Source organism: Myotis daubentonii, chromosome 1, assembly GCF_963259705.1.
Source record: "Myotis daubentonii chromosome 1, mMyoDau2.1, whole genome shotgun sequence".
NCBI lineage: Eukaryota > Metazoa > Chordata > Mammalia > Chiroptera > Vespertilionidae > Myotis > Myotis daubentonii.
Window position 1 is genome coordinate 108,524,104 of NC_081840.1, and position 23,654 is coordinate 108,547,757.

The following is a 23,654-nucleotide window of genomic DNA, read 5'->3' on the forward strand; positions in this document are numbered from 1 at the left end:
AATACCTTTCAGCATTTCATATAATACTGGTTTGGTGGTGATAAACTCCTTTAGCTTTTTCTTATCCGTGAAGCTCTTTATCTGACCTTCAATTCTGAATGATAGCTTTGCTGGGTAAAGTAATCTTGGTTGTAGGTTCTTGCTATTCATCACTTTGAATATTTCTTGCCACTCCCTTCTGGCCTGCAAAGTTTCTGTTGAGAAATCAGCTGACAGTCTTATGGGTACTCCCATGTAGGTAACTGACTGTTTTTCTCTTGCTGCTTTTAAGAGTCTCTCTTTGTCTTTTGCTCTTGGCATTTTAATTCTGATGTGTCTTGGTGTGGTCCTCTTTAGATTCCTTTTGTTTGGGGTTCTCTGCGCTTCCAGGACTTGTAAGTCTATTTCTTTCACCAGGTAGAGGAAGTTTTCTGTCATTATTTCTTCAAATAGGTTTTCAATATCTTGCTCTCTCTCTTCTGGCACTCCCATAATTCAGATGTTCGTGCTCTTGAAGTTGTCCCAGAGGCTCCTTACACTATCTTTATATTTTTGGATTCGTTTTTCTTTTTGCTTTTCTGGTTGGGTGTTTTTTGCTTCTTCGTATTTCAAATCTTTGACTTGATTCTTGCGATCGTCTAGTCTGCTGTTGTATGTCTGTATAATATTCTTTATTTCAGTCAGTGTATGCTTAATTTCTAATTGGTCCTTTTTCATACCCTTCAAGGTCTCACTAGATTTATTGAGGGTCTCACTAAATTTATCGGCAGTTTCTAGAAAATTCTTGAAAAACCTTATAAGTGTGGTTTTGAACTCTATATCCAGTAGTTTGCTTTCCTCCATTTCTGTCATTTGTGACCTGTTTCTTTGTCTCTGCATTTTGGCTGCTTTCCTGTGTTGATAGAGTATCTTTCTGTGCTAGGTGTCCTATAGGGCCCAGTGGCTCAGCCTCCCCAATTACCAGAGGTGGACACTCTTGGTGCACCCCTTTGTGGGCTTTTTGCACAGTCTTGTTGTAGTTAAGCCTTGATTGTTGTAGGTATCACTGGGAGGAATTGACCTCCAGGCCAATTGGCTGTGAGAATCAGCTGTGTCTACAGTGGGAGAACTTCTGTGCTGGAGACACCCTTCTGGGGCAAGATTTGCTTCAGTGGGGCTTTGGTGCTCACTGAGTCTGCTCCCTGAGTGTGTTCCTTATGGATCTGAGGAGTTGTAATCTGGATGGTCCCACTCTGACCACTGGATACACTGGCTCTTGGATCTCTAAGGAGGTGCTAATTTAGCCTCTGCCTGAGGCTACCCAGCAGGAGCTATGGAGAGATCTGCAGATTCCTCTTCTTTGTTTGGGGTTTGGAGGTGCCCAGATGAGGCCCAGCTGTGAAGCAGTGCAAGCTGCTGTGGGGCCTTGGGCCTTCTCTTGGATGTTCTGGGTCTCTCTGACCCAGCTGCAGTTTGTTAGGTAATTTTAGATTGCAAAGGGCCAGGCCATTCATATGCAAAAGCCTCTGAGCACAGCTAGGGTGATGCGGGGTCTCAGGGGATCAACAGGGCGGAACAAACAGCTATGGCTGATCCTCAGCCCTGCCCTAAGAGGCCCCGAGTCTCAGAGTCCCGGTAATCGCTGCAAGCACCTCTGAGAGAGTTCTGCCTGATGCCGGACAGTCCAGTTTCTCCCTGTATGAGTCTGGGTCCCTAGAGACTCGCCCGGAACTGGAATTCAAAGCAGTCGGGAGCTTGAGACTCCCTCCCGATTGAAAAAGACAACCGCGTCCTCAGTTGCCAGCCCTTTCCGCGTGCGCCTCTGTACCTCTGCACTTCCGCACCTCCTCTGAGTCTCAGTGTGCTTTTCTCTTTCCTCCTAGTTGTAGAATTTCCACTCAGCCAGCCTTCCTGTGGTTCTGGATGATGTCTGTTTTGTCTTTTAGTTGTATTTTTGAAGTAGTTGTATGAGGCAGCAATTTCCGGTATTTACCTGTGTCGCCATCTTGGTTTCGCCCCAAAACCACATTTATTAATATTGCCATTGACCTCATCAAATACATCTATAATAATAAAAGCATAAAATGCTAATTAGACTAGACGACCTTCCAGATGAAGCCAGGGCTGCGAGGGAAGCCCTGGTCCCGGGTGCCAGAGGGAAGCCGGTGCCAGCATCCCGGGGAAGGAAGGCCTACTCTTGCATGAATTTCATGCATCGGGCCTCCAGTCTTTAAATAATGAGAAGCTTTCAGTTTTTGGTGGTAAGCCCCAGTTTACTAGAATTCAAAGTTTTACTTGAAAACTTAAATCTTATTGACAACAAATATATGTAGTAGATTTCCTTGAAGTGCCAGGCTCCCTTATTCATTTTTGAGAAAAAAATGTGCTATATATCTTATACTGACTAGTCAGTTCTTTCAGGTAAAATTGGTGATCCATTTGCAACTCAGCAGAGCTCAAATGCCTTTCTTCAAAGATTTCATTGTACTTCAGAACACAAAGGTGTTTCTTGTGTAGTTCCCATTTTACCTACAGTATATTAAAATGATGTAAATCGAGGGGCTGGGATTTAATTTTAAAATGTTACTTCTGCCCCCCGTTGAAGAGGCTAAGTGGTTGAGCGTCAACCCAGGAACTAGGAGGTCACGATTAGATTTTGAGTCAGGGCACATGCAGGGTTGCGGGGCTCCATTCCTTTTGGGGGTGGGGGCGCACATAATGTTTTGGTATTATTATGAAAATAGCTTTGATCTTACAGACCTATTGAAAAGAGTTTGGGTCCTTGGATCAAAAACTTGCTGTCCTACAGAGATACGTGTATACAGAGATACTCACTGAAACAGTACTTTTAATAAAGTATTGGAAATAATGTAATTGCCTAGTTAACAATCTTTTTTTTGCTTATTGTTGGAGAGAATTAAACTCTACCTACCTATTAAGGCACCCGTTGATGTTAATCTCTTTTCCTGGGTATGTAGAAGAGTATTAGTTATGTGCCATCTTTGGAATAATTGAGAAAATAGGCATTTAAATAATTTTCTGTGCTCTGTGGTTCAGAAAAGGAACCCCTGATTGATTTCTGTTAAGGAATGGTAAATTGAGGCACATTTCCTCTGCAGCCATTGAAGAGAATGAGACAATTCTATATGTAGTGAAATAACATCTTCATTAGAGTCAGTGAAAAGTTGAGAATAATAGAATAGTATTTATAGTGTGATCCTATTTTGTCTTGAACACATTCCAAAAGCAGAATCATAGCAAGTGATTACATATGTTATTTCAGGGAGACCTAGAAGATTTCAAAGCAAAACTGCTGACAGAGGTTATCTCTGCCAAGGCAAGCGGGATTTTTGAAAAATTAGTGGTAGGAGGTGGTTGAAGATTTCTGCTTTTCTGTTTATCCCTGCAGCTGAAAATGTTTTTTTTACAGTGAAATCATTGGACATTTTTTATATGTATGTAACTAAAATTGTGATGAGTTCTGTGAAGGCACATAATAAGGAAAACTCTTGGGGGATTCATGGAAATCTGTCTGGACCAGCTCTCATCATTCATGGCTTTCTGCTTTGTAGGAACCTGCGGCGGATCCGGAAGTGTCAGCGTGGTCGAGAACAGCAAGAAAAGGAAGGGAAGGAAGGAAACAGCAAGAAGAGCATGGAGAATGTGGATAGCCTGGATAAACTGGAGTGTAGGTTCAAGCTGAACTCCTACAAGATGGTGTATGTGATCAAGTCCGAGGACTACATGTATCGGAGGACTGCCTTGCTCCGGGCTCATCAGGTGAGAACCTCTCCCTAGCCAGGACCAGCCTAACCCAGAGGCTGCTGGTCTTTTCTCTTCCTTTATGAACACCTCCACTTGGATTTAAGAATTGAGTAAACTGGTGTATTAGGTTGTTGAGGATGCTGTAACAAAGTACCACACAAACTGTGTGACTTAAACAACAGAAATTTATTGTCTCAGAGTTCTGAAAGCTCGAAGTTCAAGTTAAGAGTGTTGGCAGAGTAGGTTCGAACCTTCTGAGGGCTGTGAGGGAGAATGTTTTGCTTGCCTCTTCTGGGCTCTGGTAGTTAGCTGGCACCCTTTGATACTTCTTGGTTTGTAGATATCTGCCTTCATCTTCACATGGCATTCTCTCTGTGTGCGTGTGTGTGTCCAAATTTTCCTCCATAGTCATATTGCATTATGGGTCACCCTGCTAATAGTATGACCTCATATTAACTAATTATAACTGCAACAACCTTATTTCCAAATTCGGTCACATTCTGAGGTACTGAGGGTTAGGACTGGAACATGAATTTGGAGGTGGGGCACAAATCAACCCATAACAGCTGGTGGCATTTCCATTGAAGCTATTCCCAGCATTTACTTTCAAGTGGTAGTGCTTATATGAAGGCTACATGTTTACATGTGCTACTTCAGTCGTGAAAGCTCCTGGTACACTTATTTACCAGGTATTGAACCATGCCCTGGGACTACAGCCATGAAGTAGAGTATATAAGTAAGGCAGTGTGATATTCACTATCAAGGAAAGAAACTAGGTGAAGTGACCAAGGATAAGTGATGTGCCCAGCTTTTGTGGGAGAGATCTCTCTAAGGAGGTGAAGCTTAAGACCTGAACAGTGACAAGGATCCAGCTCGGTGAAGAGTTGGGGTTTGATAATTTCTAGGCAAAGGAAGCAAGTCCAAGGCTGAGAGGGAGGAATATGTGAAAAACTAAAACCATCAGTGTGGCTTGAGCCATAAGGAAAGTGGGATGTGTGAAGTTGGAAGGGTAATAGAGGCCACATTGCTCAGTCTTATAGGCCATGGTTTGGATTTTGTTTGAGGTGCATTGGGATGTTGAGTGTGGGCACAAAGTTGGAAGAGCAGAGACCACACAAAAGGACTGCTGTTGTCCAAATGAGATGCGATAGTGACCTGGGCTAGCAGAAAGGTGTCAGTGGAATTATAAGAATTAAACAGACTAGAGATACAATTTGGAGATACAGTTGTCAGACAGTAATGATTAGATTCCCATTTGAGGTAAGAGAAAGGAGAACATCAAGGATGATGCCTGGTGGTTTTTGTTATTTGGTTTTGTTTGTTTTGCTTGAGTAAGTGGGAAGTTTAGGGATATATTTGTTATTAAGAAGAGATTACCATTTTTGAGGGTCAGATCAAGCATTTTGTTTTGAACAGCTTAAGTTTGATAGGACAATAAAACATTCAAGTAGGAGATCTAGGTGAACAGTTTCATATACTTATCTCATGGTACTGTGTGTTGGATATCTGTGTCTCTGATTCAAATTATTTGGAGAGCTGGGCCTAATTTATCCTTTTCTCCTATTCTGTCTTTTACGTGAGCACCGATAAATATTTACAGGATACATAGATAGGAACCTGAACCTCCACTGGAGATCCACTATGCTTAGTACTCTGCTGGACGGGGTGGGGGTGATACCGTGGGGGAGAATGGGTTTTAAGCCCTTTAAGCCTCATGTTTTTTTGTGTGTGTGTGTGTGTGCGTGTGCGTGCGTGCGTGCGTGCGTGTGTGTGTGTGTGTTTTAATAAATTTTATTGATTTTTTTTACAGAGAGAAAGGGGAGGGATAGAGAGTTAGAAACATCAATGAGAGAGAAATATCGATCAACTGCCTCCTGCACACTCCCCACTGGGTATGTGCCCGCAACCAAGGTACATGCCCTTGACCGGAATCGAGCCTGAGACCCTTGAGTCCGCAGGCCGGCGCTCTATCCACCGAGCCAAACCGGTTAGGGCAAGCCTCATATTTTTTAGAAGTGGTTTGCCATGCTGCTGATAGAAATAACCAACAACTGTCTAACTTGGGGATATATTAGAATCAGCTGGTCCCTGGCTCAGTGGTTAAAGTGTCAGACTGAGGACTGAAGGGTCATTGGTTCAGTTCTGGTCAAGGGGCACATACAGGCATGTACCTCAGTTGCAGGCTCCATCCCTGGCCATGGCCGGGCCCGTGCAGGAGGCAACCAATTTATGTGGTCTCTCTTACATTGATGTTTCTGTCTCTCTGTCTCTCCCCCTCCCTTCCACTCTTTAAAAAATCAATGGAAAAATATTCTCAGGTGAGGATTATTTAAAAAAATAAAAATTAGAATCAGGTGGGTTGCTGATGTTAAACTGTAGATTGATAGAAACACGGAAATCTGTATTTTTATCAAATTCCCCAGGTGATTCTAATGAATGCTAAAATTGAGAAACACTGAGCTTATTTTGCCCAGAACCTATGTTGGCATTTCTTTGGTTTCTCAATGGGTTCCAACTCCTTACATGCTCTATGTTCTTAACCTCTTTCAGTTCTCTTCTGAAAACATAGATTCCTACTTTTGTGTGCGTTTTTTCCCCCACTAACCAGTGGTATCAGAAACTTGAGGCCACATCTTTTCTTTGCTACTTTAGGAGGAAATTGTGCTTTGTATTTGAAGGGTTGTTTTGTTTTGGTTTTTGGTCCTAGTTCATGGGTGTTTTTGTTTGTTTTGTTTTGTTTTTTTATTCTGTTTTGCAGTCCCATGAACGTGTAAGCAAGAGGCTGCATCAGAGGTTCCAGGCCTGGGTAGATAAGTGGACCAAGGAGCATGTGCCCCGTGAAATGGCAGCGGAGACCAGCAAGTGGCTCATGGGTGAGGGGCTGGAGGGCCTGGTACCCTGTACCACCACCTGTGACACAGAGACTCTGCATTTTGTGAACATTAACAAGTACCGTGTCAAATACGGCACAGTGTTCAAAACCCCATAACTGCGAAGTCAGAGCAGATAACTTGAAGGAGGTGTATGTGTGAGGGGGGTGCGGTTCATGTGCCCTCACACACACTGAAGAAATGAGGAAGATGCCTTTCAAGCCTCACTGGGCCTCTCTGGGACATGGCCACCTGATCTGTCTGTGCTCTGGAACTTTCCCCAAGGGTTTAGGATCCTGGAGGGGAAGGAAATCCACTCAAGCATAAACACACAGCTTGCTTGCACACACCAGCAGAGCTAAGACTGGAGTCTCCTAGGGCCTGACCTTCGAAGAAGGAACCAGGTGCTATTCAAACCTTGGCTGGATGGGTGAACGTTGACAAACTAACTGGGGAAGGACTCAACGCTCAGATGGTTTGTAACTCTGATGGTCAATGCTCCTCTTCTCTTCCCCCCACCCCCCAAAAGGGGGACAAAACTGGATTTGATTTTTTTATTTTCTTTTTTCCTGATCACTCAAGCACATTTAGAGCATCCATTAGGTTTTATGTGGGACCCACAATTTGGCTTTGGGATTGATCATCTTGGGGATTTGATTCCTGCCGAATCCCTTGTTGCCTCCCTTTTACTTTCTCCTCTGGTTATCAACCTCAACAAGTTCAAATCAGTTATTTTTGGCTCCTGAGGAACTGTTTTGTATCTGCTTCTTTACCAGTCTTCCCCAGTGCCATCCACCAGCTTTACTCTTTCTCTCAAACACACCAATTTTAACGGGGGTTTTCTTTTTCCTTTTTTGTAAATAATGTACATACTGTCAATTTTTTATTAAAAGAAATATGCTTTGATGTGCTAGCATAACTGCTCTAGCTTCTTGTGTACCATAGTTCTATGTGACTTCAGATTTAGTACCTATGAACAGGTGTGCAAGACATTTATTACACTTTTTACCAAAGGGAGTTATGGTTGTAGTACTTTTGTGTAAAACTTGTCTTCCCCTTGCCCCAAAACTTTTTAAAAAAAATAAAATAAAGTTTGGTTCTCAAGGAATAAACTTGCAACCCAAGTCCCTTGTCCTCACCAGAGAACAATTATGAATCAGGGAATTAGGCTCAGTTTCTTATCCAGGGTACCAACAGGCTTTTGCTCTAGTTAGCAGTCAGGTTCACTTATCTCAAGTCAAAATATTCCAAAATTTTGAAGCAGAATACTTTATTCTTTCAGTACATGTTTTTTCCCCTCCCTTATTTCAACTGTTTAGACATGTGTGATATGTAATTCTCTATATTTTTTCTTATCCTTAGTAGAAACGGGAGTGAACAACTTAAATACCAAATCCGTATTTGAAAGAAGTGTGTATAAGGAGTGTGGTATAAGTGGGGTTGGGAGGGAGATTTGGTACATTTCATTACTAACTGCAAATGGAATATATTACATAAATTTAAACTGGCAGACATTTAATCCTGGGTGATAAGGATTTTTATGTAGTCAGCCTGGACTTCTGGTGGATTTTCCTCCAGCAACCATTTACCCTAATCATAGTTGCAAAGTAACCAACAGTGTTTTGTTTGCTTTTTTATTAAAAATCCACACACTCCCACCCCCAACACACACTTCCAAACCCCACAAACTTTTGGCTTCTGGACTTTCAAAATATATGGTAGACTTCTCGGATTTTTTTGTTTGTTTGTTTGTGTGTGGGGAGTGATGAGGAGGGGAGACAACACAAGAGGTGGACCCCAGAAATGTATGGTAGTAAAAGAGCCTTGCAGGAGGAGATTCTAGGATGAAGCTGAGGCAGTGTCTGACTTGGAGATGGAATGATAAGTACTGGTTGCGGATGGGAAATCTTCAGGTTTTCCCAGAAATTAGCTCACCTATCCCCCTCTGCTCACTCAAGAAAGATCATGTTGACTTGGAATTATGGGGGAAATAGATGGGGCCCAGCTGTTGCTGTCCCTGCACAGGGTTATGTCCAGAGCACCTGCTTGCAGGTTGGGAATAGGGTTTCAGAGCCAGTTCAGGAGAAAACCTTCAACCTACCAGTGTAATGAAAAAGAAGGGGGAGTTTCACTACATGGTTTTCACAAACAGCATTTTTGTCCCTCTTGTCTTCTGACACCTGAGCTACAAGCTCTAAACCCAGCCTGTATTATAGCTGGCAAGTTATCTTTATTTTAAACTTGAGGCCCGGTGCACAAGATTGGTGCATGGGGGTGGGGTGCCTCAGCCTGGCTTGTGCCCTCTCGCAGTCCAGGAGCCCTTGGGGGATGTCCGCCTACTGGCTTAGGCCTGATCTCCCCTCCATCCCCCTCCCCGCCCTCCCCACCTCTGGGGATCAGGCCTAAGCTGGCAGTCAGACATCGCTTTTACAGTCCGGGGCTCTCGCAGTCTGGGTCCCCTTGATCCTTATTGCCCGCCTGCAGCATAGGTGGGAGAGGCTCCCACCACCACCTCTGCACTCACCAGCCAGAAGCCGGCCTGCTGCTCCTTAGCGCTGCCTTGGAGGCGGGAGAGGCTACCGCCACCGCCACTGCGCTTGGTAGCCATGAGCCCGGCTGAGCAGTGCTCGCCATCCACTGGTGTGGCATAATGGGGAACCAGTTCTGGTCTCTGGCCTTTTATTATATAGGATTATGCTTGGTATTATGTACTCAGTCATACACTTCTGTGTAGTTTGCATTTGAAATGTTGTAAACTTGGTCAGTATTTCCATTAAAATATCAGGGCTAATGCTGTGTATATATTTTTCTTAATGATATTATAGACAAGAACTCCCTGGCCGTCTTAGGAGAGGGAAAAAAAAAGCTGTCAATGGACCACTAGGGTAATGTGAAAATGAAATTAGGTGTCTGGCATTATGGCTTCTCTTAACTCTTCAGTCCTGTTTAGTGAAATACAGTATTCTATTAGGATCTTGAATGCTATGACTAACATGCTGTATCAAATCAAAACTTTTCCAGAGTTTCTGGTGATGACCAACAGCCATGTACATAAAATAAGGTAGTAGAGGAAGCTGAGGTTACAGGGATACAAAGCCCTCAACACCATGTCCATTCATGGCGGCTCTAGGGAGCCAGATGCCAGGCTGGCACTGGAGGGCCAGAGGGTTCCCACCTGTTGGTGCTGATGCTGAGTGGTCTGTTGCATCTAATGGTCCCCCTATCTCTGTCCCAGAGCTTTCCGAGAAGCTAAGCGTCAGACTTACCATTTTATTTAGTATTTGCCAAGTGGCCTGGCCCACCAGTCCAGAAGTGATAGAGGAGAGCCTCAAGAAGCACTTCTTTCAGTGCCCCTCTCAAAGTTCAGAGCAGCTGGGCTTCCCAGAGAGCCTGGCTGTTGTAAGAAAGCAGCCTGCAGCCGTCCACACACCAGAACCTTTAGTTCCGCCACACAGGAGCGCCGGGATTTTCCAAGAAGAGTGGGCGGGCAGCAGTGGTGGTGGCGGTGCCAACCCTGAAGCACTGGCGCACTATGCTAGAGCGGGCGGAGAAATTCGTGTCGCCACTCTACCACGACTATAACCTCTGTGACCCGTCAGGGCACCAGCTGGTCTGGTTCACCAGCCTCAGCCTTACTTTCTGTGGTTAAACCCACGCTACAGCCACCTGGACTGAGGGATAAAGTGCCCGCCCTCTATGGACAGGGCATGGCCAGGAGGAGGGAGCGGGGAGGCTGTGCTGTGGAACAGCCATCTCCAATGTGGATCGAAGGACTCTGCGTTCCACTGCCAGGTGGGAAGCTGACTTTGAGCACATGCCCACTGGCCCCTCCATGCCCAGGCTCTTCAGGGACAGCTGCCCGATGGCCGTGCTCCCCAGTTTCCTGACAACTTGAGAGTCTTCCCTACCAGGAGGCAATCCAGCAGGACTTCTGCCCTGCGCAGGTCGGTGACAGCTTTGGACCCACGTGGGTAATGCCCAAAGGCAGGGCCCTGCCAGCGGTCGCCCCTCTGGGCTGGCTCACTCCTAAGGGCCACACCTCCATTGTCTGCCCCTGGTCCCTCAGATTTAATGAAAGAGTTCATTTTCCCCTTTCTCCCAGTCCCTGGACGCCCCTTAGGAAAGGCACTCAAGGACGGATCACATTCCTCTGGCTCTGCCTCTTTCCCTCACCTTACTCCCTTCTTGTCCATCAAATCTGATTACCTTGTAATGCACAGAGAAAGCCTCAAGCCCCTACTGACCCTTAATCCAAGAAAGTACTATTTCAAAAGGAAAAGGGCTCCCATTTAAGTGACTCTCTTGCAGATGGTGGACCTGGTTCCGGGTGGAGCTGACCATCCTGGAGGCATGGGTAGGTCAGGAAGTTCACCTTCGTTGGGAAAGCTATGGGGAACCAGTTCAGGTAAGGAGCCTTGGCCTAGAGACAGCATAGCCACATTTCATTTCTGGTCTCTGGAAAAATTAGAGCTGGCCGAGTGGCTCTGCCTGCAGAGTGGTAGAAGGATTTGAGGACTTGGGAGGTTGCTGTTTGAGCCCCTGTGCTTGGTTAGGTCCTCTCATATAGGGTAGATTAAATGGATGGTGTTTGGGTCACAACATAATTAGTGTTAAACCAACCTTGCCACTTACTGCCCACCTTTTTTTTTTTTTTAATGTATTTTTATTGATTTCAGAGAAAAAGGGAGAAGGATAGAGATAGAAATATCAATGATGAGAGAACCATTGATCAGTTGCCTCCTGGGAATCCAGCCCACAACCTGGACATGTGCTCTGACTGGGAATTGATGCTCAACCACTGAACCACACCAGCTGGGTTGCCCACCTCATGCTAGGCTGAATATGGTTATTAATCATAATAATACGTATAGCAGTTCCATTTATTAACCCCTTGCTAGGGGCCAGACTAGTGGCTTTACAGACCACATCTCTTTAGTTCTTAATAAACAGTTTTTTATTATGTATAACTAGGGGCCCGGTGCACGAAATTCGTGCACTGGATGTGTGTGGGGAGGGGAGTGTCCCTCAGCCCAGCCTGCCCCCTCTCACATACTGGGAGCCCTCAGGCATTGACCCCCATCACCCTCCAATCGCAGGATCGGCCCCTTGCCCAGGCCTGACGCCTCCGCCAGAGGCGTAGACCCCCATCACCCTCCAATCGCCTGATCGGCCCCTTGCCCAGGCCTGACGCCTCTGCCAGAGGTGTCAGGCTTGGACAGGGGACCCCCATCTCCCCCTGATCACTGGCTCTGGCCCCCGCCCAGGCCTGAGGCCTCTGGCCCAGGAATCATGCCTGGGCAGGGGACCCCCATCTCCCTCTGATCGCTTGCTCCACCCCCCTCCCAAGCCTGACGCCTCTGACCCAGGCTTCAGGCCTGGGCAAGGGGACCATCATATCCCCCCAATCCCCGGCTCCGCCCCCCACCCAGGCCTGATGCCTCGGCCAGAGGAGTTGACCCTCATCACCCTCCGATCACCAATCACCGGATCGGCCCCTTGACCAGGCCTGAGGCCTCCGGCAGAGGTGTCAGGCCTGGGCGGGGGGCCCCCAGCTCCCCGCGGTTGCAGGCTCCGCCCCTGCCCAGGCCTAACGCCTCTGGCCTAGGCGTCCGGCCCGGGCAGCGGGGACCCGCAGCTGCAGCGGCCCCGCGATCGTGGCCTCCGCTTTAGGCCCAGGCAAGGGACCCCTAGCTCCCGGGACTGCCAGCTTCGACCGTGCCCAGCTCCCATCGCCGGCTCCACCCCTACTTCCTGCTATCACTGGCCAGGGCGGCAAAGGCGCCTGATTCTCTCTTAGCTCCCCCCTGGGTTTCCGATCACTGTCAGTGGCAGGGGGCTTCTTCCTGCTTTCCCTTTCACCTCCCTGCATTGTGCCTACATATGCAAATTAGCCGCCATCTTGTTGGCAGTTAACTGCCAATCTTAGTTGGCAGTTAACTGCCAATCATAGTTGGCAGTTAATTTGCATATAGCCCTGATTAGCCAATGAAAAGGGTATCGTCGTACGCCAATTACCATTTTTCTCTTTTATTAGATAGGATACTAGAGGCCCGGTGCACAGGGGGGCAGGGTTTCCTCAGCCCAGCCTGCACCCTCTCCAATCGGGGACATCCCTCTCGCAATCTAGGACCGCTGGCTCCTAACCGCTCACCTGCCTGCCTGCCTGATCGCCCCAAACCACTCTGCCTGCCTGCCAGATCACCCCTAACTGCCTCTGCCTGATTGACGCTAACCACCTCTGCCTGCCTGATCACCCCTAACTGCTCCTCTGCCGGCCTGATGGTCCCCAACTCTCCTCTCCTGCAGGCCTGATCTCGCCCCCAACTGCCCTCCCCTGCTGGCCTGGTTGCCCCCAACTGCCATCCCCTGCTGGCCTGGTTGCCCCCAAATGCCCTCCCCTGCAGGTCTGGTTGCCCCCAACTGCCCTCCCCTGCCGGCCTGACCACCCCTAACTGCCTCTGCCTCGGCCCCCACCACCATGGCTTTGTCCAGAAGGAAATTGGATGTCCGGAAGATAGCCGGTTGACCCAGTCTAATTAGCATATTACCCTTTTATTAGTATAAATAGATTAGTATAGATAGATTATATAGGATAGAATTGCTTAAATGGAGGGGAATGTCTTTTTCAGCAGGAGGAGATTCTCTTGGCAGACAAAAATACATAATCCCTATATCTGTACTGATAGCCAGCCATATGCACCGGTCATTAAAAAATTGAGCCACTTTCTCACACCTTACACCAAACAGCTGTTGCCCTTAAAACCCCTCCTTAGTCTCCACCTTAGGTTCTGCCTTCGCAGTTCACCCAGATTAGGTTTTGATTGGTCGGTTTCTATGCCAGTCAGCATTAAAAGCTCCACCTCCTAGGCAGCCATTGGCTCCTCGCAGTTTACCCAGATTTGGTTCTGATTGGTTGGTTTCTATGCCAGTCAGCATTAAAAGCTCCACCTCCTAGGCAGCCATTGGCTCCTCGCAGTTTACCCAGATTTGGTTCTGATTGGTTGGTTTCTATGCCAGTCAGCATCTCTGAGCCTATCTCCGGGCCTGTCACTGGGCCTGATCCACAGCCTCCATGGCAGCTGCGGATCAGGCCCTGCTTCTCTCTCTGGGCCTGATCTGCAGCTGCCACGGCAGAGGCAAGGACGTTAGGCCTCTGGCCTGGCCCTGGGCCAAGGGCCTAACAACCTCACTGTGCCCACCTGCCAGCCGCCAGCCTTACTGTGATAGCCTGTGGGCTGAGGGGGAGGGACCAAGAAGTGCTCCATGCACTTCCTGGTGACCAGTCATCCGTCTGGTCGTTTAGGTTGTGACAGTACCTGGCCTTTTATAATGTAGATATATAATGGGGGGAAACTTTCAAACATCTCCCCACTACCCCATCCCAATTCCACAGGTATAACCACTATTAAACCACTATTAAGTGTCTTGCTTATGCATCTAACAGTATCTTTACCATCCTATGTGGTTGGTCTTTATAACTGCAGATTAAGAAGGTGAGATAAATAGAGGTTAGTTCACTTGTTCAGTTTGCACATCTTCCATTCCAAGTGGACTTTCAATCTCAGGTAGGACTCCTACCTGTATGACAAAGCCCTCTCTCCCTCCCTCCATTGGCTCAACACATGTCTCCTGAATGCCCTCTCTGGGCCAGGCCCTATGCTAAGCACTGGGAACATAGCAGGAAATGAGACAAGCCTGACCCTGACTTTATAGAATTTCCCTTCTGATACTTATTCAGGGGTACAGAGGCCACTGGGAGCCATATCCAGATCTCTTGATGCCTGCCCAAGACCCATCTCATAAGACCAAGGGCTTTTCTGCTGGTGCTATTTGGTGGTCATAGTACTGGCCGCCATGGGAATGGGGCACTTGCAAGCAAGGGTCCTTGATTTATCAGTCTTGGCCTTGCCTTGGAAAAGAAGCCAAAGCTGGAGTCTGAGCAAAGGGTTTTGAATTCCCTTAGCTTATGTTTAACATGAACTGTCCAAAAACCTCAGGCCCTGTCTCTTTCACTGTACTCCCACCGCGTTTGACCAAAAAAAGGGAGAAGAGCAGTTACATCCTGATTGAGAGGCTGGGAGAAGGAGACCCTCGGAGGTGAGTGAATCCCTGCCCTGGTTGACCAAGGCTATGGGGGAGAGGACATCAGTAGGGGAGGACACATTAGTGGGAATCCCAGAATGATCTTGGAAACACACCTACTCCCAATACAACCATCCTCAAATCTTCAGTGTTAGTTTTTTAAAAGCAGGATTTTTTTTCTTCTGGCTATAAAAATGTTTGCCGCCTTGTGGTAAATACAGAAAAGTACAAAGAAGTAAATACCTCCCATTATCCCACCACCTAGAGATGACCATTATTTATATCTCAGTATTCATCTCAGGAATTCTTCCCGGTGTAGTTTTTACTAGTTTATGTTATATTTCCTTGATATTTGTATCCTGAATTTTTTCATTCCATATTATAACACGGACATTTATTACACCATTAAAAACTTTCTTAGACATTATGATTTTATGTTATAGTATTTACTGAATACTGTGTATCTGATTCTTCCAGACACTGGGACTGTGATGGTGAGTAATATGGTCTTCTACAGCAAGAGGACTCATACATATACAATTGCAAAACTGATGAGGGCTCTGAGAGAAAACCCTCGGAGCTCATGTGAGAACTCTGTTCCAGACTTAGGTGAGGGGTGGGAGGAGGAATAGGGAGGGCTTCCCCAAATAAGTCATCTGTGGTCTCTGAAGACTGAGTAGAACAGTGCCAGAACCCAATATGAGGCTACAAAGAACAGCCTGCTCTGTGTTGGCTGATGGGTCTTTGCTCTGGAAAATCCGAACATGTTTTCTTTTTTAAAAAATATGTTTTTATTTATTTCAGAGAGAGGAAAGGCGATGGAGAGAGAAATAGAAACATCAATGATGAGAATCATCAATCGGCTGCCTCCCGCATGCCCCCTACTCGTGGTCAGGCCCCAAACCTGGGCATGTGCCCTGAACGTAATCTACCTTGACCTCCTGGTTCATGGGTCGACGCTCAACCACTGAGCCACACTGGCTGGGCCAAACATGTTTTTAATGTGCAAAGATGGTTCTGAGTCCCAGTGTAAAGACAGCTTTGGTAAAAAAAAAAAAAAAGGCTAAATCAAGGGTGGGCAAACTTTTTGACTCGAGGGCCACAATGGGTTCTTAAACTGGACCAGAGGGCCGAAACAAAAGCATGGATGGAGTGTTTGTGTGAACTAATATAAATTCAAAGTAAACATCATTACATAAAAGGGTACGGTCTTTTTTTTTTTTTTTTTTTTTTTTTAGTTTTATTCATTTCAAATGGGCCGGATCCGGCCCGCGGGCCGTAGTCTGCCCACGGCTGGGCTAAACAGTAGCATCACACAGTTCCAGAATGAGTTGCTCTTCTTGCTAATAATAGAGCTTTCATCACCATATGGGTTCAGGCTGGTGCTTCTCTGACCCTCTCGTATATGAACTTGACATACTCTGGGATCCTGGAGGTAAATGGGGAGGGGTCATCTGGATGCTGCCTCTGTCCTCCCTCCTCAAGCCCCCAGAGGTCTCTGCCAGTCCCTTGGCCTATTACTGCCTCCCCATGTTTGTAGCCTGACCCTCTATGTGGAAGTCGCCTTGGGACTTAGGAAGGGCACCATGATTGCAGACCCAGAGAAGATGTTCCAGGTGAGCCGGGCTGAGCTGGACATTGCCCTGGAAGCACTGTGTAAACCTCAGCAAGTTCTTGCCCCTCCTGGGCCTCGGTTGAAGTAATAGAGATGGGGGCTTAAGCGCAGGGGTGGTTTTCTAGGCAGGGTCAGGGGTTCAATTCTGAACTTGATGAGTTTTCAGTGACTGTGAGGCTTATGGGAAATCCATATTTTTTAACAGGTTCCCCAAGGTGTTGATTCTGATGTTTTTGGACCACAGAACAAGGGCTTTCTCTGCTATGCCAAGGTGTGGGGAAGAGGGTGGAGGCTCTGGACTGGTAAGGAAGGAGAGGCTGTAGTGCTTCATATAGGACAGCTGACAAGGCATGATCCATCTTGAGGAGCTGTGCACTCTATTCTGGGATATCCATCAGTATGTGTTGGGGATCCTCTCTAAGGGATCCTCTCCAAGGGTATCTAAACCTCAAGGGCAAGGCTATTCTAGGGCCTGGGGCCTCCATTTCCTGACCTGTAAATTAACCTGATAGCTCTGGTTGCCTTCCTATCCCACTCCTACTGCCACCTAGTAGGACTGATTTGAAGTGGTAGCTCAGGAGGGATATCACAGGGCTTTGCAGGGAAAGGGGCCTGAGAAGCGCTAGGAAGACCCTAGAGCAGGGGTCTTCAAACTACGGCCCGCGGGGCACATGCAAATACAAATATTGTATTTGTTCCTGTTTTGTTTTTTTACTTCAAAATAAGATATGTGCAGTGTGCATAGGAATTTGTTCATAGTTTTTTTTTAAACTATAGTCTGACCCTCCAACGGTCTGAGGGACAGTGAACTGGCCTCCTGTTTAAAAAGTTTGAGGACCCCTGCCCTAGAGCATATTCCTGTCTCTTTCACTGTACTCCCACCACGTTTGACCAAAGAAGGGGAGAAGAGCGAACCTTTTGAGCTCGGCGTGTCAGCATTTTGAAAAACCCTAACTTAACTCTGGTGCAGTGTCACATATAGAAATTTTTTATATTTTCAACCATAGTAAAACAAAGATTTATATTTTTGATATTTACTTTATATATTTAAATGCCATTTAACAAAGAAAAATCAACCAAAAAAGAGTTTGCATGTCACCTCTGACACGCATGTCATAGGTTCGCCATCACTGCCCTAGAGACCCAGGCTGGGCCTGGTCAGGGTGCTGGGGGACAGAGGTGAGGCTGGAGATCTATGTGGAGCTGGGGACCTTGCTGCTCTCCCTCCACCCTCTGTCCCCCTCCCCATCTAGCCTGGCTTTGGCCCTTCAAAGAGACTCTGCGGAAATGTGCCCGGAGCTGGGTAACAGCCGTGCAGCTTATGGAGCGGAACCCTGAGTTCATCTTTGCCTGCTCCCAGGTCAGAGGGACAGTCATGTGGAGACACCAGAAACCCAATAGGTCTAAAAGTGAGGTTCTGAGGGCCTCCCCGGACTCAACTGCCCACTGCTCCCCAGATACTTGGCCCTAGGTAGGGTTCTTGTTACTCTAGGCACAACTCCTACCCCTTCTGTCTCACAGGCGCAGCAGCTTGAGTAGGTAAAGAACCACTACCCTGGCCTGTATGCCTGGCTCCAGGAGTTTGCCTGCCATGGGCAGTTTGTGCCCTTGGGAGGCACCTGGGTGGAGATGGTAAGGGCGGTCTGCATTCCCTCAGCCTAGGGCTTTCTGCAGGCCCTTCACAACCTCTCTGTTGCAGCACTATTAGTCCTTGGACTTCCGAGCCCTGGGACTCCAAGGGGGAGAAGGGTCCCAAGCACTGTGACGGGCCTTCTGCATAACCCAGCCCAGAAGCTCCCTTCAGCAGATAAATGGCTGCAGGAGATAGATACTTCCTGGGTCAGAGCCATGGCTTCTCCTAAGGGGTGGGGTCGACCGAGTACCTGCATATTCCCCATCTGGTGCTGACCCTGACTGACTCCCTCTTCTCTCACTGCCAGGATGGGAACCTTCCCAATGGAGAGGCATTGGTGAGGCAGTTCCTGCAGGGCCAGAACTTCTTCCTGCAGGAGTTTGGGAAGATGTGTTTGGAGGTAAGCTGGGAGCTGCTATGGCTTCAGGCAGATGGGGCTTAACCTGGTGAGATGAGAGGTTGAGGCTTGGGCTGCTCTGCCAAGATCCTTGGTCCCTGTGCCTCAGAGGCCCTTTTCCTGCAGTTCTGGCTGCCAAACACATTTGGCTACTCAGCACAGCTTTCCCAGATCATGCGCAGATGTGGCATCAGACACTTCCTGGGCCAAAAACTGAGCTGGAACTTGGTGAACTCCTTTCCAGTGAGCAGACCCCAGTGGATCATGTTAGAGTGGGCCTGGGTCCCACCTGACCCTTTCATCTCTCCCTAGGCTTATTCAGGGGTCCTGGACAACTCACCCAACCCCCACCCAAATAGAGAGTGTGCCTGCTCCAGGGTCACACCAGGGTCAGGGCAGGACTGGAAGGCCCAACTCTGCCTCAGCCCTGACACTACTAGCCTCTCTCTTGTGTCTCTGCCTGCCCGCAGCACCATACCTCTTTCTGGGAAGGGCTGGATGGCTCCGGTGTGCTGACCCACTTCCCACCTCACATGGAATAGAGGGCAGTGTGGAGGAGGTGAGAGGGTACCTAGAGACCAAGGTGGGGGTAGGGAGGTAGGCTGGAGAGGGCTGGGTGTCCTGTCCTAGACTGAACCATGCTGATCTGCCCCTGTTTCTCCAGGCAGTGGCCAAAAACCGGGACAAAGGATGGACCAACCATAGTGCCTTCCTCTTTGGCTTTGGGGATGGAGGTAGTGGCCCCCTCAGCTCATGGTAGACTGCTTGAAGCGGCCGTACAATACAGATGGCTGCCCAGGTCAAACCTGGCCCACTAATAGCCCTCACTGAGCTGCTAGCTTAGCCCTTGCTTTGAGCCCTTCTTTCTGCTCAACCATTTGGCCCAATCCCTCCACTGGGCCTGTCCTGCTCCAATCCTGGTACATGGGCTCCTCCCAATTTCTACCTTGGGGGTGAGGTGGGAGAAAAGCTGAGGGTGGGAAGGGGCTTAAACTCATCAGAGAGAGAACTCTCCTGGGGTTTCCAGAGCTGGCTTTGTAAACCGGGAGCATTCTGGGGGTGCTTCTTTCTTTGGGGGCTGGATCTCTTGTCTGCTCTGGTGTGGATCAAGGGTGAGCCATGTGGCCCCCAAGGCTGGGAGACCCAGGCTCACATTCTCCCTCAGGGTGCAGTTGTCTTTTCTCCGGAATAGCTGTGGGTCAGAGAGCTCTTCTTGGAGCTGCATAATGGCACCTACACTACCCACCCCGCCCAGGTCAGGAGCTAGGCACTCAGCCGAGCAGGGAGAGTGTGCCCTTGATCTCTAGAGGGTCAGTAAAGGAAACAGGACAGACCCGCTTACCCACCCCCCCCCCTCCCAGATCTGGGAGAGGAGGCTTCTTCTTTGAGGAGGAGCTGAGAGAACAGCAAGAGTTGTGTGGGTCAGGAGCCTAGAGGAGGCTTGCGCTGAGGGAGGGAGGTATTTGGGACATGTCACCCACAAGAGGCTTTATCCAGGGGGCCCTGGGGAGCCATCAGGGGTTCTGAACCAGGGAGGGCTTTGGAAGGTATTCTGGGATACTTAAGCAGACTTTAGACCTGTGGTTCTCAACCTTCCTGATGCCGCGACCCTTTAATACCTCATGTTATGGTGACCCCCAACCATAAAATTATTTTCGTTGCTACTTCATAACTGTAAATTTGTTACTGTTATGAATTGTAATGTAAATATCTGATATGTAGGATATATTTAGGCGACCCCTGTGAAAGGGTCATTCGACCCCCAAAGGGGTCACGCCCCACAGGTTGAGAACCACTGCTTTAGACTCACCCTCCTCCCTGGCTGGGGCTCAGATCAAGAAAGGAAATCGGGAGTGTGAGCGCATCCTGCATGACGTGGAGCTGCTCAGCAGTCTGGCCCTGGTCTGTAGTGCCCAATTTCTACACCCACAGCCCAGCTGCAGGACCTCTGGAGGTCAGCCTGTTTTTGCCCTGTCACCCACCTGATTTCACCCGAGAAACCTCTATGTCTGACCTTCCAGCCTTCATTCTTCCCAGCATCCTGGCCTCCCCCATCCCTGCCCTTGGCCCCTGCATACTCCTGCTCCTGAACGAGTTCCATGATGTGGTGACTGGAAGCTGCATTCAGCTGGTGGCAGAAGTAGCCAAGTGCCACTACAAAGGTTAGGCTGAGAACATTCCCGCTGCTCTCTCCTATGGGACACTTGGGTCATCCTACCTAGACCCATTGCCCACTCATGACCAACCAGTTTCTCCTTAGACATTCGTTTCCATGGCAACACACTGCTCAGTGCTGCAGCTGCAGCCCTGTGAGCTGGGGATCCAGGTGCCCAGGACCTCCTCATTGTAAATACCCTGCCTTGGAAGCCCACTGGAGTGTTGGCCCTGCCCAGGCCTGACAGGACCCACAGCCTGGATAGGAGCTGGGGAGAGGGGTCGCTACTACAGCAGGAGTCCAGACCGAGAGTTGGGGACACTCTCCTGGTTATCTCTGCCCTGAGGTGCCCCAGGCTGGAGAATAGCAGTAGCAGTATCCCCCCATCCCAGAGTGAGGCTCCTGAAAATTCAGGGAGGCTGCACTGATGTCCAGGCCTCATCCCTAGCCCTGGTGACAGTGCCCAGCATGGGTTATACTCCTGCTCCTGCCCCTACCTCACTGCAGCCCTGCAGCCTGTGTTTGTTGTGCAAGAGGTGAGTGCTGGCAGGTCCAGGTTGGGCAGGGCTGGGAAGGGGCTTAACAACATGGGGGTTCTGAGCTTCCCAGGCTGGAGTAAGTGGTGAGGCGGCTGGAGTGGGGGGCTATTGGTTGTGGGAAGCCCCTGCCAACTGTTTCAAGGCCCCCTTCTGCTAAGACTGATGGTTCTGTGACTCTGGACAACGGTGAGGCTGGACCCGACTGGCCGCCTGACATCCCTGGTGCTGGTAGTCTCTGGCAGGTGTCAGCCCCTCACTGCCCTCTCCCTGTCTGGAAGATGGTCCCAGACCCTATTCCCTTGGCCAGCACTGCCCTCAACAGCCCACCTGTGGCTCTGGGCTGGGATCCATCTCATGGAGCAGGGCAGCCTGGGCTGGGGAGATCCCTGTCCCCTAACCATACTCACCCTACCTCCCACCCCACCTTGAACTTCTAGAGAAACCAAGATCACGTTGTAAAGCTGCAGTCCCCATCTCCTTCCAGGGAGGCTGTTGCCAAAGGCACTGTGGGAAACCAGTTTGTGCTGTTTGATGATGTTCCCTTGTACTGGGATGCGTGGGACGTCATGGAGTACCACCCGGGACACGATGGGGGTGGGCATACAGGGCTACTGGCCTCTCCATCAGCTGGCCCTAGCTCAGCACCTCCCACGCATCCCCCAGGAAGCCAGTGCTGAGCCAGGCAGGGACCCTAGCAGTGGGTGCTGAGGGTGCGTGCGGGGCAGCTCCTGGTTCCTACTGCAGATCAGCCCCCACAGTCAGCTCAGCCAGGAGGTTGTACTGGACGTCGTTTGCCCTATGTCCACTTCCACACCGAAATAGTAGGGGATAGGGTGGTGGTTGCCTTTCCTAGGTGTGGCTAGTCAGGAAGGGCTAGCCCCAGGCCTGTGTGTGTGTCTCCCTCTCCTCACCTTTTACCCCCACTCCAGGTGCATGAAACCCACAAATTTCTGAAGATGGAGTTCCCTGCCTGTGTGCAGAACCCCCAGGCCACCTATGAGGTTTAGTTTGGGCATCTGTAGCATCCCACCCAATATACCACCTCTTGGGACTGGGCTTGATTTGAGGTCTGACATGGGTGGGGTGAAGAGGTTTGGATTCTCCCTGGCTGGGGAGAGACTCTTTGTGTAGAATGGGTTGAGGAGGAGCAATATTTGCTGGTTCCTAACATGTGTGCCAGGCATTGTGCTAAATTCTTTATGTATAGTTTGATACCCGTGCCTGTTTGTTGGGCTAAATACTATTCTCCCCATTTCACAGATGAGGAACTGAGGCATAGACAGTTTGGGTAGTGTCCAGGGCCTCTTATTGTGAGAACTGGAATTCAATCCCGGGGTCCCAGAGCTTGCCCCTTTAGTGATGGAAGTAAAAGATGGGTCTGGGATGTGCTCTTCAGGTGTGGGCCCACAGCCGGATGGACCTGTTGGAGCACAGCTTTGGGCTGGCCTACTCAATGACTGCAAGTACAGAGCATCAGTTCGGGGCAGCATCCTCAGCCTCTCGCTGTGAGCGGTGTGCCCACCAGGCTCTGAGCCGGCATGGAGGTGTGGGTCTTCCCCTAGCCAGAACTCCAGCCCGGCCCATTCCCTCCTTCCCCGCAGCTTGTGGGCACCTAAGGCCCCTGGTGCCACTGTTGACGTGAGGCGCCGTGAGTTCACATATGCGCTGATGCCGCACAAGGGTGAGTGCTGCCTTGCCCCTTCTCTGCTCTTCGCCAAACCTCCGTTTTTTCTACAGTCAGTGGGGGAAACAGCAGCTCTGTGCCCGCCCCTACCCCCTTTTGCACCACTGGTTCCTTTCCGGCCCTTGCCCAGGCTCCTTCCAAGATGCTGGCGTTACCCAAGCAGCCTACAGCCTCAATTTCCTGCTGTTGATGCTGCTGGAGTGCCTTCACTGTGTCTTCCTCCAGGTGGTGCTGGAGACCGTCCAGCAGGCAAGGGGTGAGATAGGGTGGGGTGGGGTCCTGGTTGGGTCCACCCTTGGCCCTGCCCACCACCCACTTCCCTCAGCAGACTGAGGCCAGCCCCCAAGGGCCACACACTGGTGCTCAGGCTGTATGAGGCCCATGGCAGCCACGTGGACTGCTGGCTGCAAATGTCGCTGCCAGTTCAGGAGGCCCTCCTGTGAGTGGGGTGCGGGGAAGAGAGGAGCCCTGCCCTCACAGAGTCTTCATGGTCCCTCATGTTCTGCAGCTGTGACCTCCTGGAGCTGGCCACCTGCCCCTTAGGGACACTGGCCTGAAACTCACCTTTTCTCCCTTCCAAGTACAGTCTCTATGGCTCAAGCTGCAACCTCCACTGAACTGAGTCTCTAGAGGGCGGGATTTTTTTGTGGAAGGCTTTGGGGCCTGACTGCCTTTCCAGCCCTAAGCAACAATAAATCTTTGGCTCAGGAGCCCTGCTGGTAACTCCTGCTCTCTCCCCTTAAGGCAAGTCCTCAAGGCTGTGAGAAGAGAAGTCTTTCCTGGGCATTTGGGGACAGGGGCAAAATCTAAGGTGATCTGTGTGTGCAGCAGGGTCTGGGTTGCAGCCCCCACAAGTGGGGATATGGATGACCACAAATAAGGGCATGAGATAAGAAGTCCCTCCCATGTGTCAGCAGGCAGAGGGCCCGGGTCTGGGTGGGTTCCAGCTAGCCCCC

At 49.4% G+C, this 23,654-nt stretch overlaps 2 protein-coding genes across 12 annotated transcripts in view; both read left to right on the plus strand.

The window, feature by feature from the left end:
- SIN3A (SIN3 transcription regulator family member A) overlaps positions 1–7,512 on the plus strand; it is an 86,738-nt gene extending 79,226 nt beyond the window's left edge. For 10 of the 11 annotated variants that reach the window (XM_059656373.1, XM_059656381.1, XM_059656365.1 and 7 more), the window contains 2 exons: positions 3,531–3,738; positions 6,482–7,512. In XM_059656373.1, the coding sequence (XP_059512356.1) occupies positions 3,531–3,738; positions 6,482–6,712 (439 nt within the window). In that variant the 3' untranslated portion in view covers positions 6,713–7,512. The remainder of the gene's footprint in view (positions 1–3,530; positions 3,739–6,481) is intronic. The other variant, XR_009447571.1, reaches the window with a different exon arrangement.
- Positions 7,513–9,700: 2,188 nt separating this feature from the next.
- Positions 9,701–23,320, plus strand: MAN2C1 (mannosidase alpha class 2C member 1). The gene is given in 36 exon segments (XM_059690553.1): positions 9,701–9,760; positions 10,036–10,187; positions 10,434–10,485; positions 10,487–10,560; positions 10,902–10,999; positions 14,621–14,690; positions 16,216–16,331; positions 17,544–17,650; positions 17,812–17,922; positions 18,231–18,323; positions 18,447–18,563; positions 18,791–18,848; positions 18,851–18,903; positions 18,985–19,063; positions 19,066–19,192; positions 19,515–19,575; positions 20,154–20,247; positions 20,250–20,274; positions 20,397–20,482; positions 20,581–20,729; positions 20,917–20,983; positions 20,986–21,011; positions 21,173–21,201; positions 21,203–21,256; positions 21,499–21,585; positions 21,657–21,724; positions 21,727–21,801; positions 21,804–21,835; positions 21,944–22,081; positions 22,411–22,456; positions 22,459–22,519; positions 22,616–22,695; positions 22,829–22,954; positions 23,038–23,137; positions 23,207–23,220; positions 23,223–23,320. Coding segments are annotated over 36 exon segments (2,883 nt in total).
- The last annotated feature ends 334 nt before the right edge of the window (positions 23,321–23,654 follow it).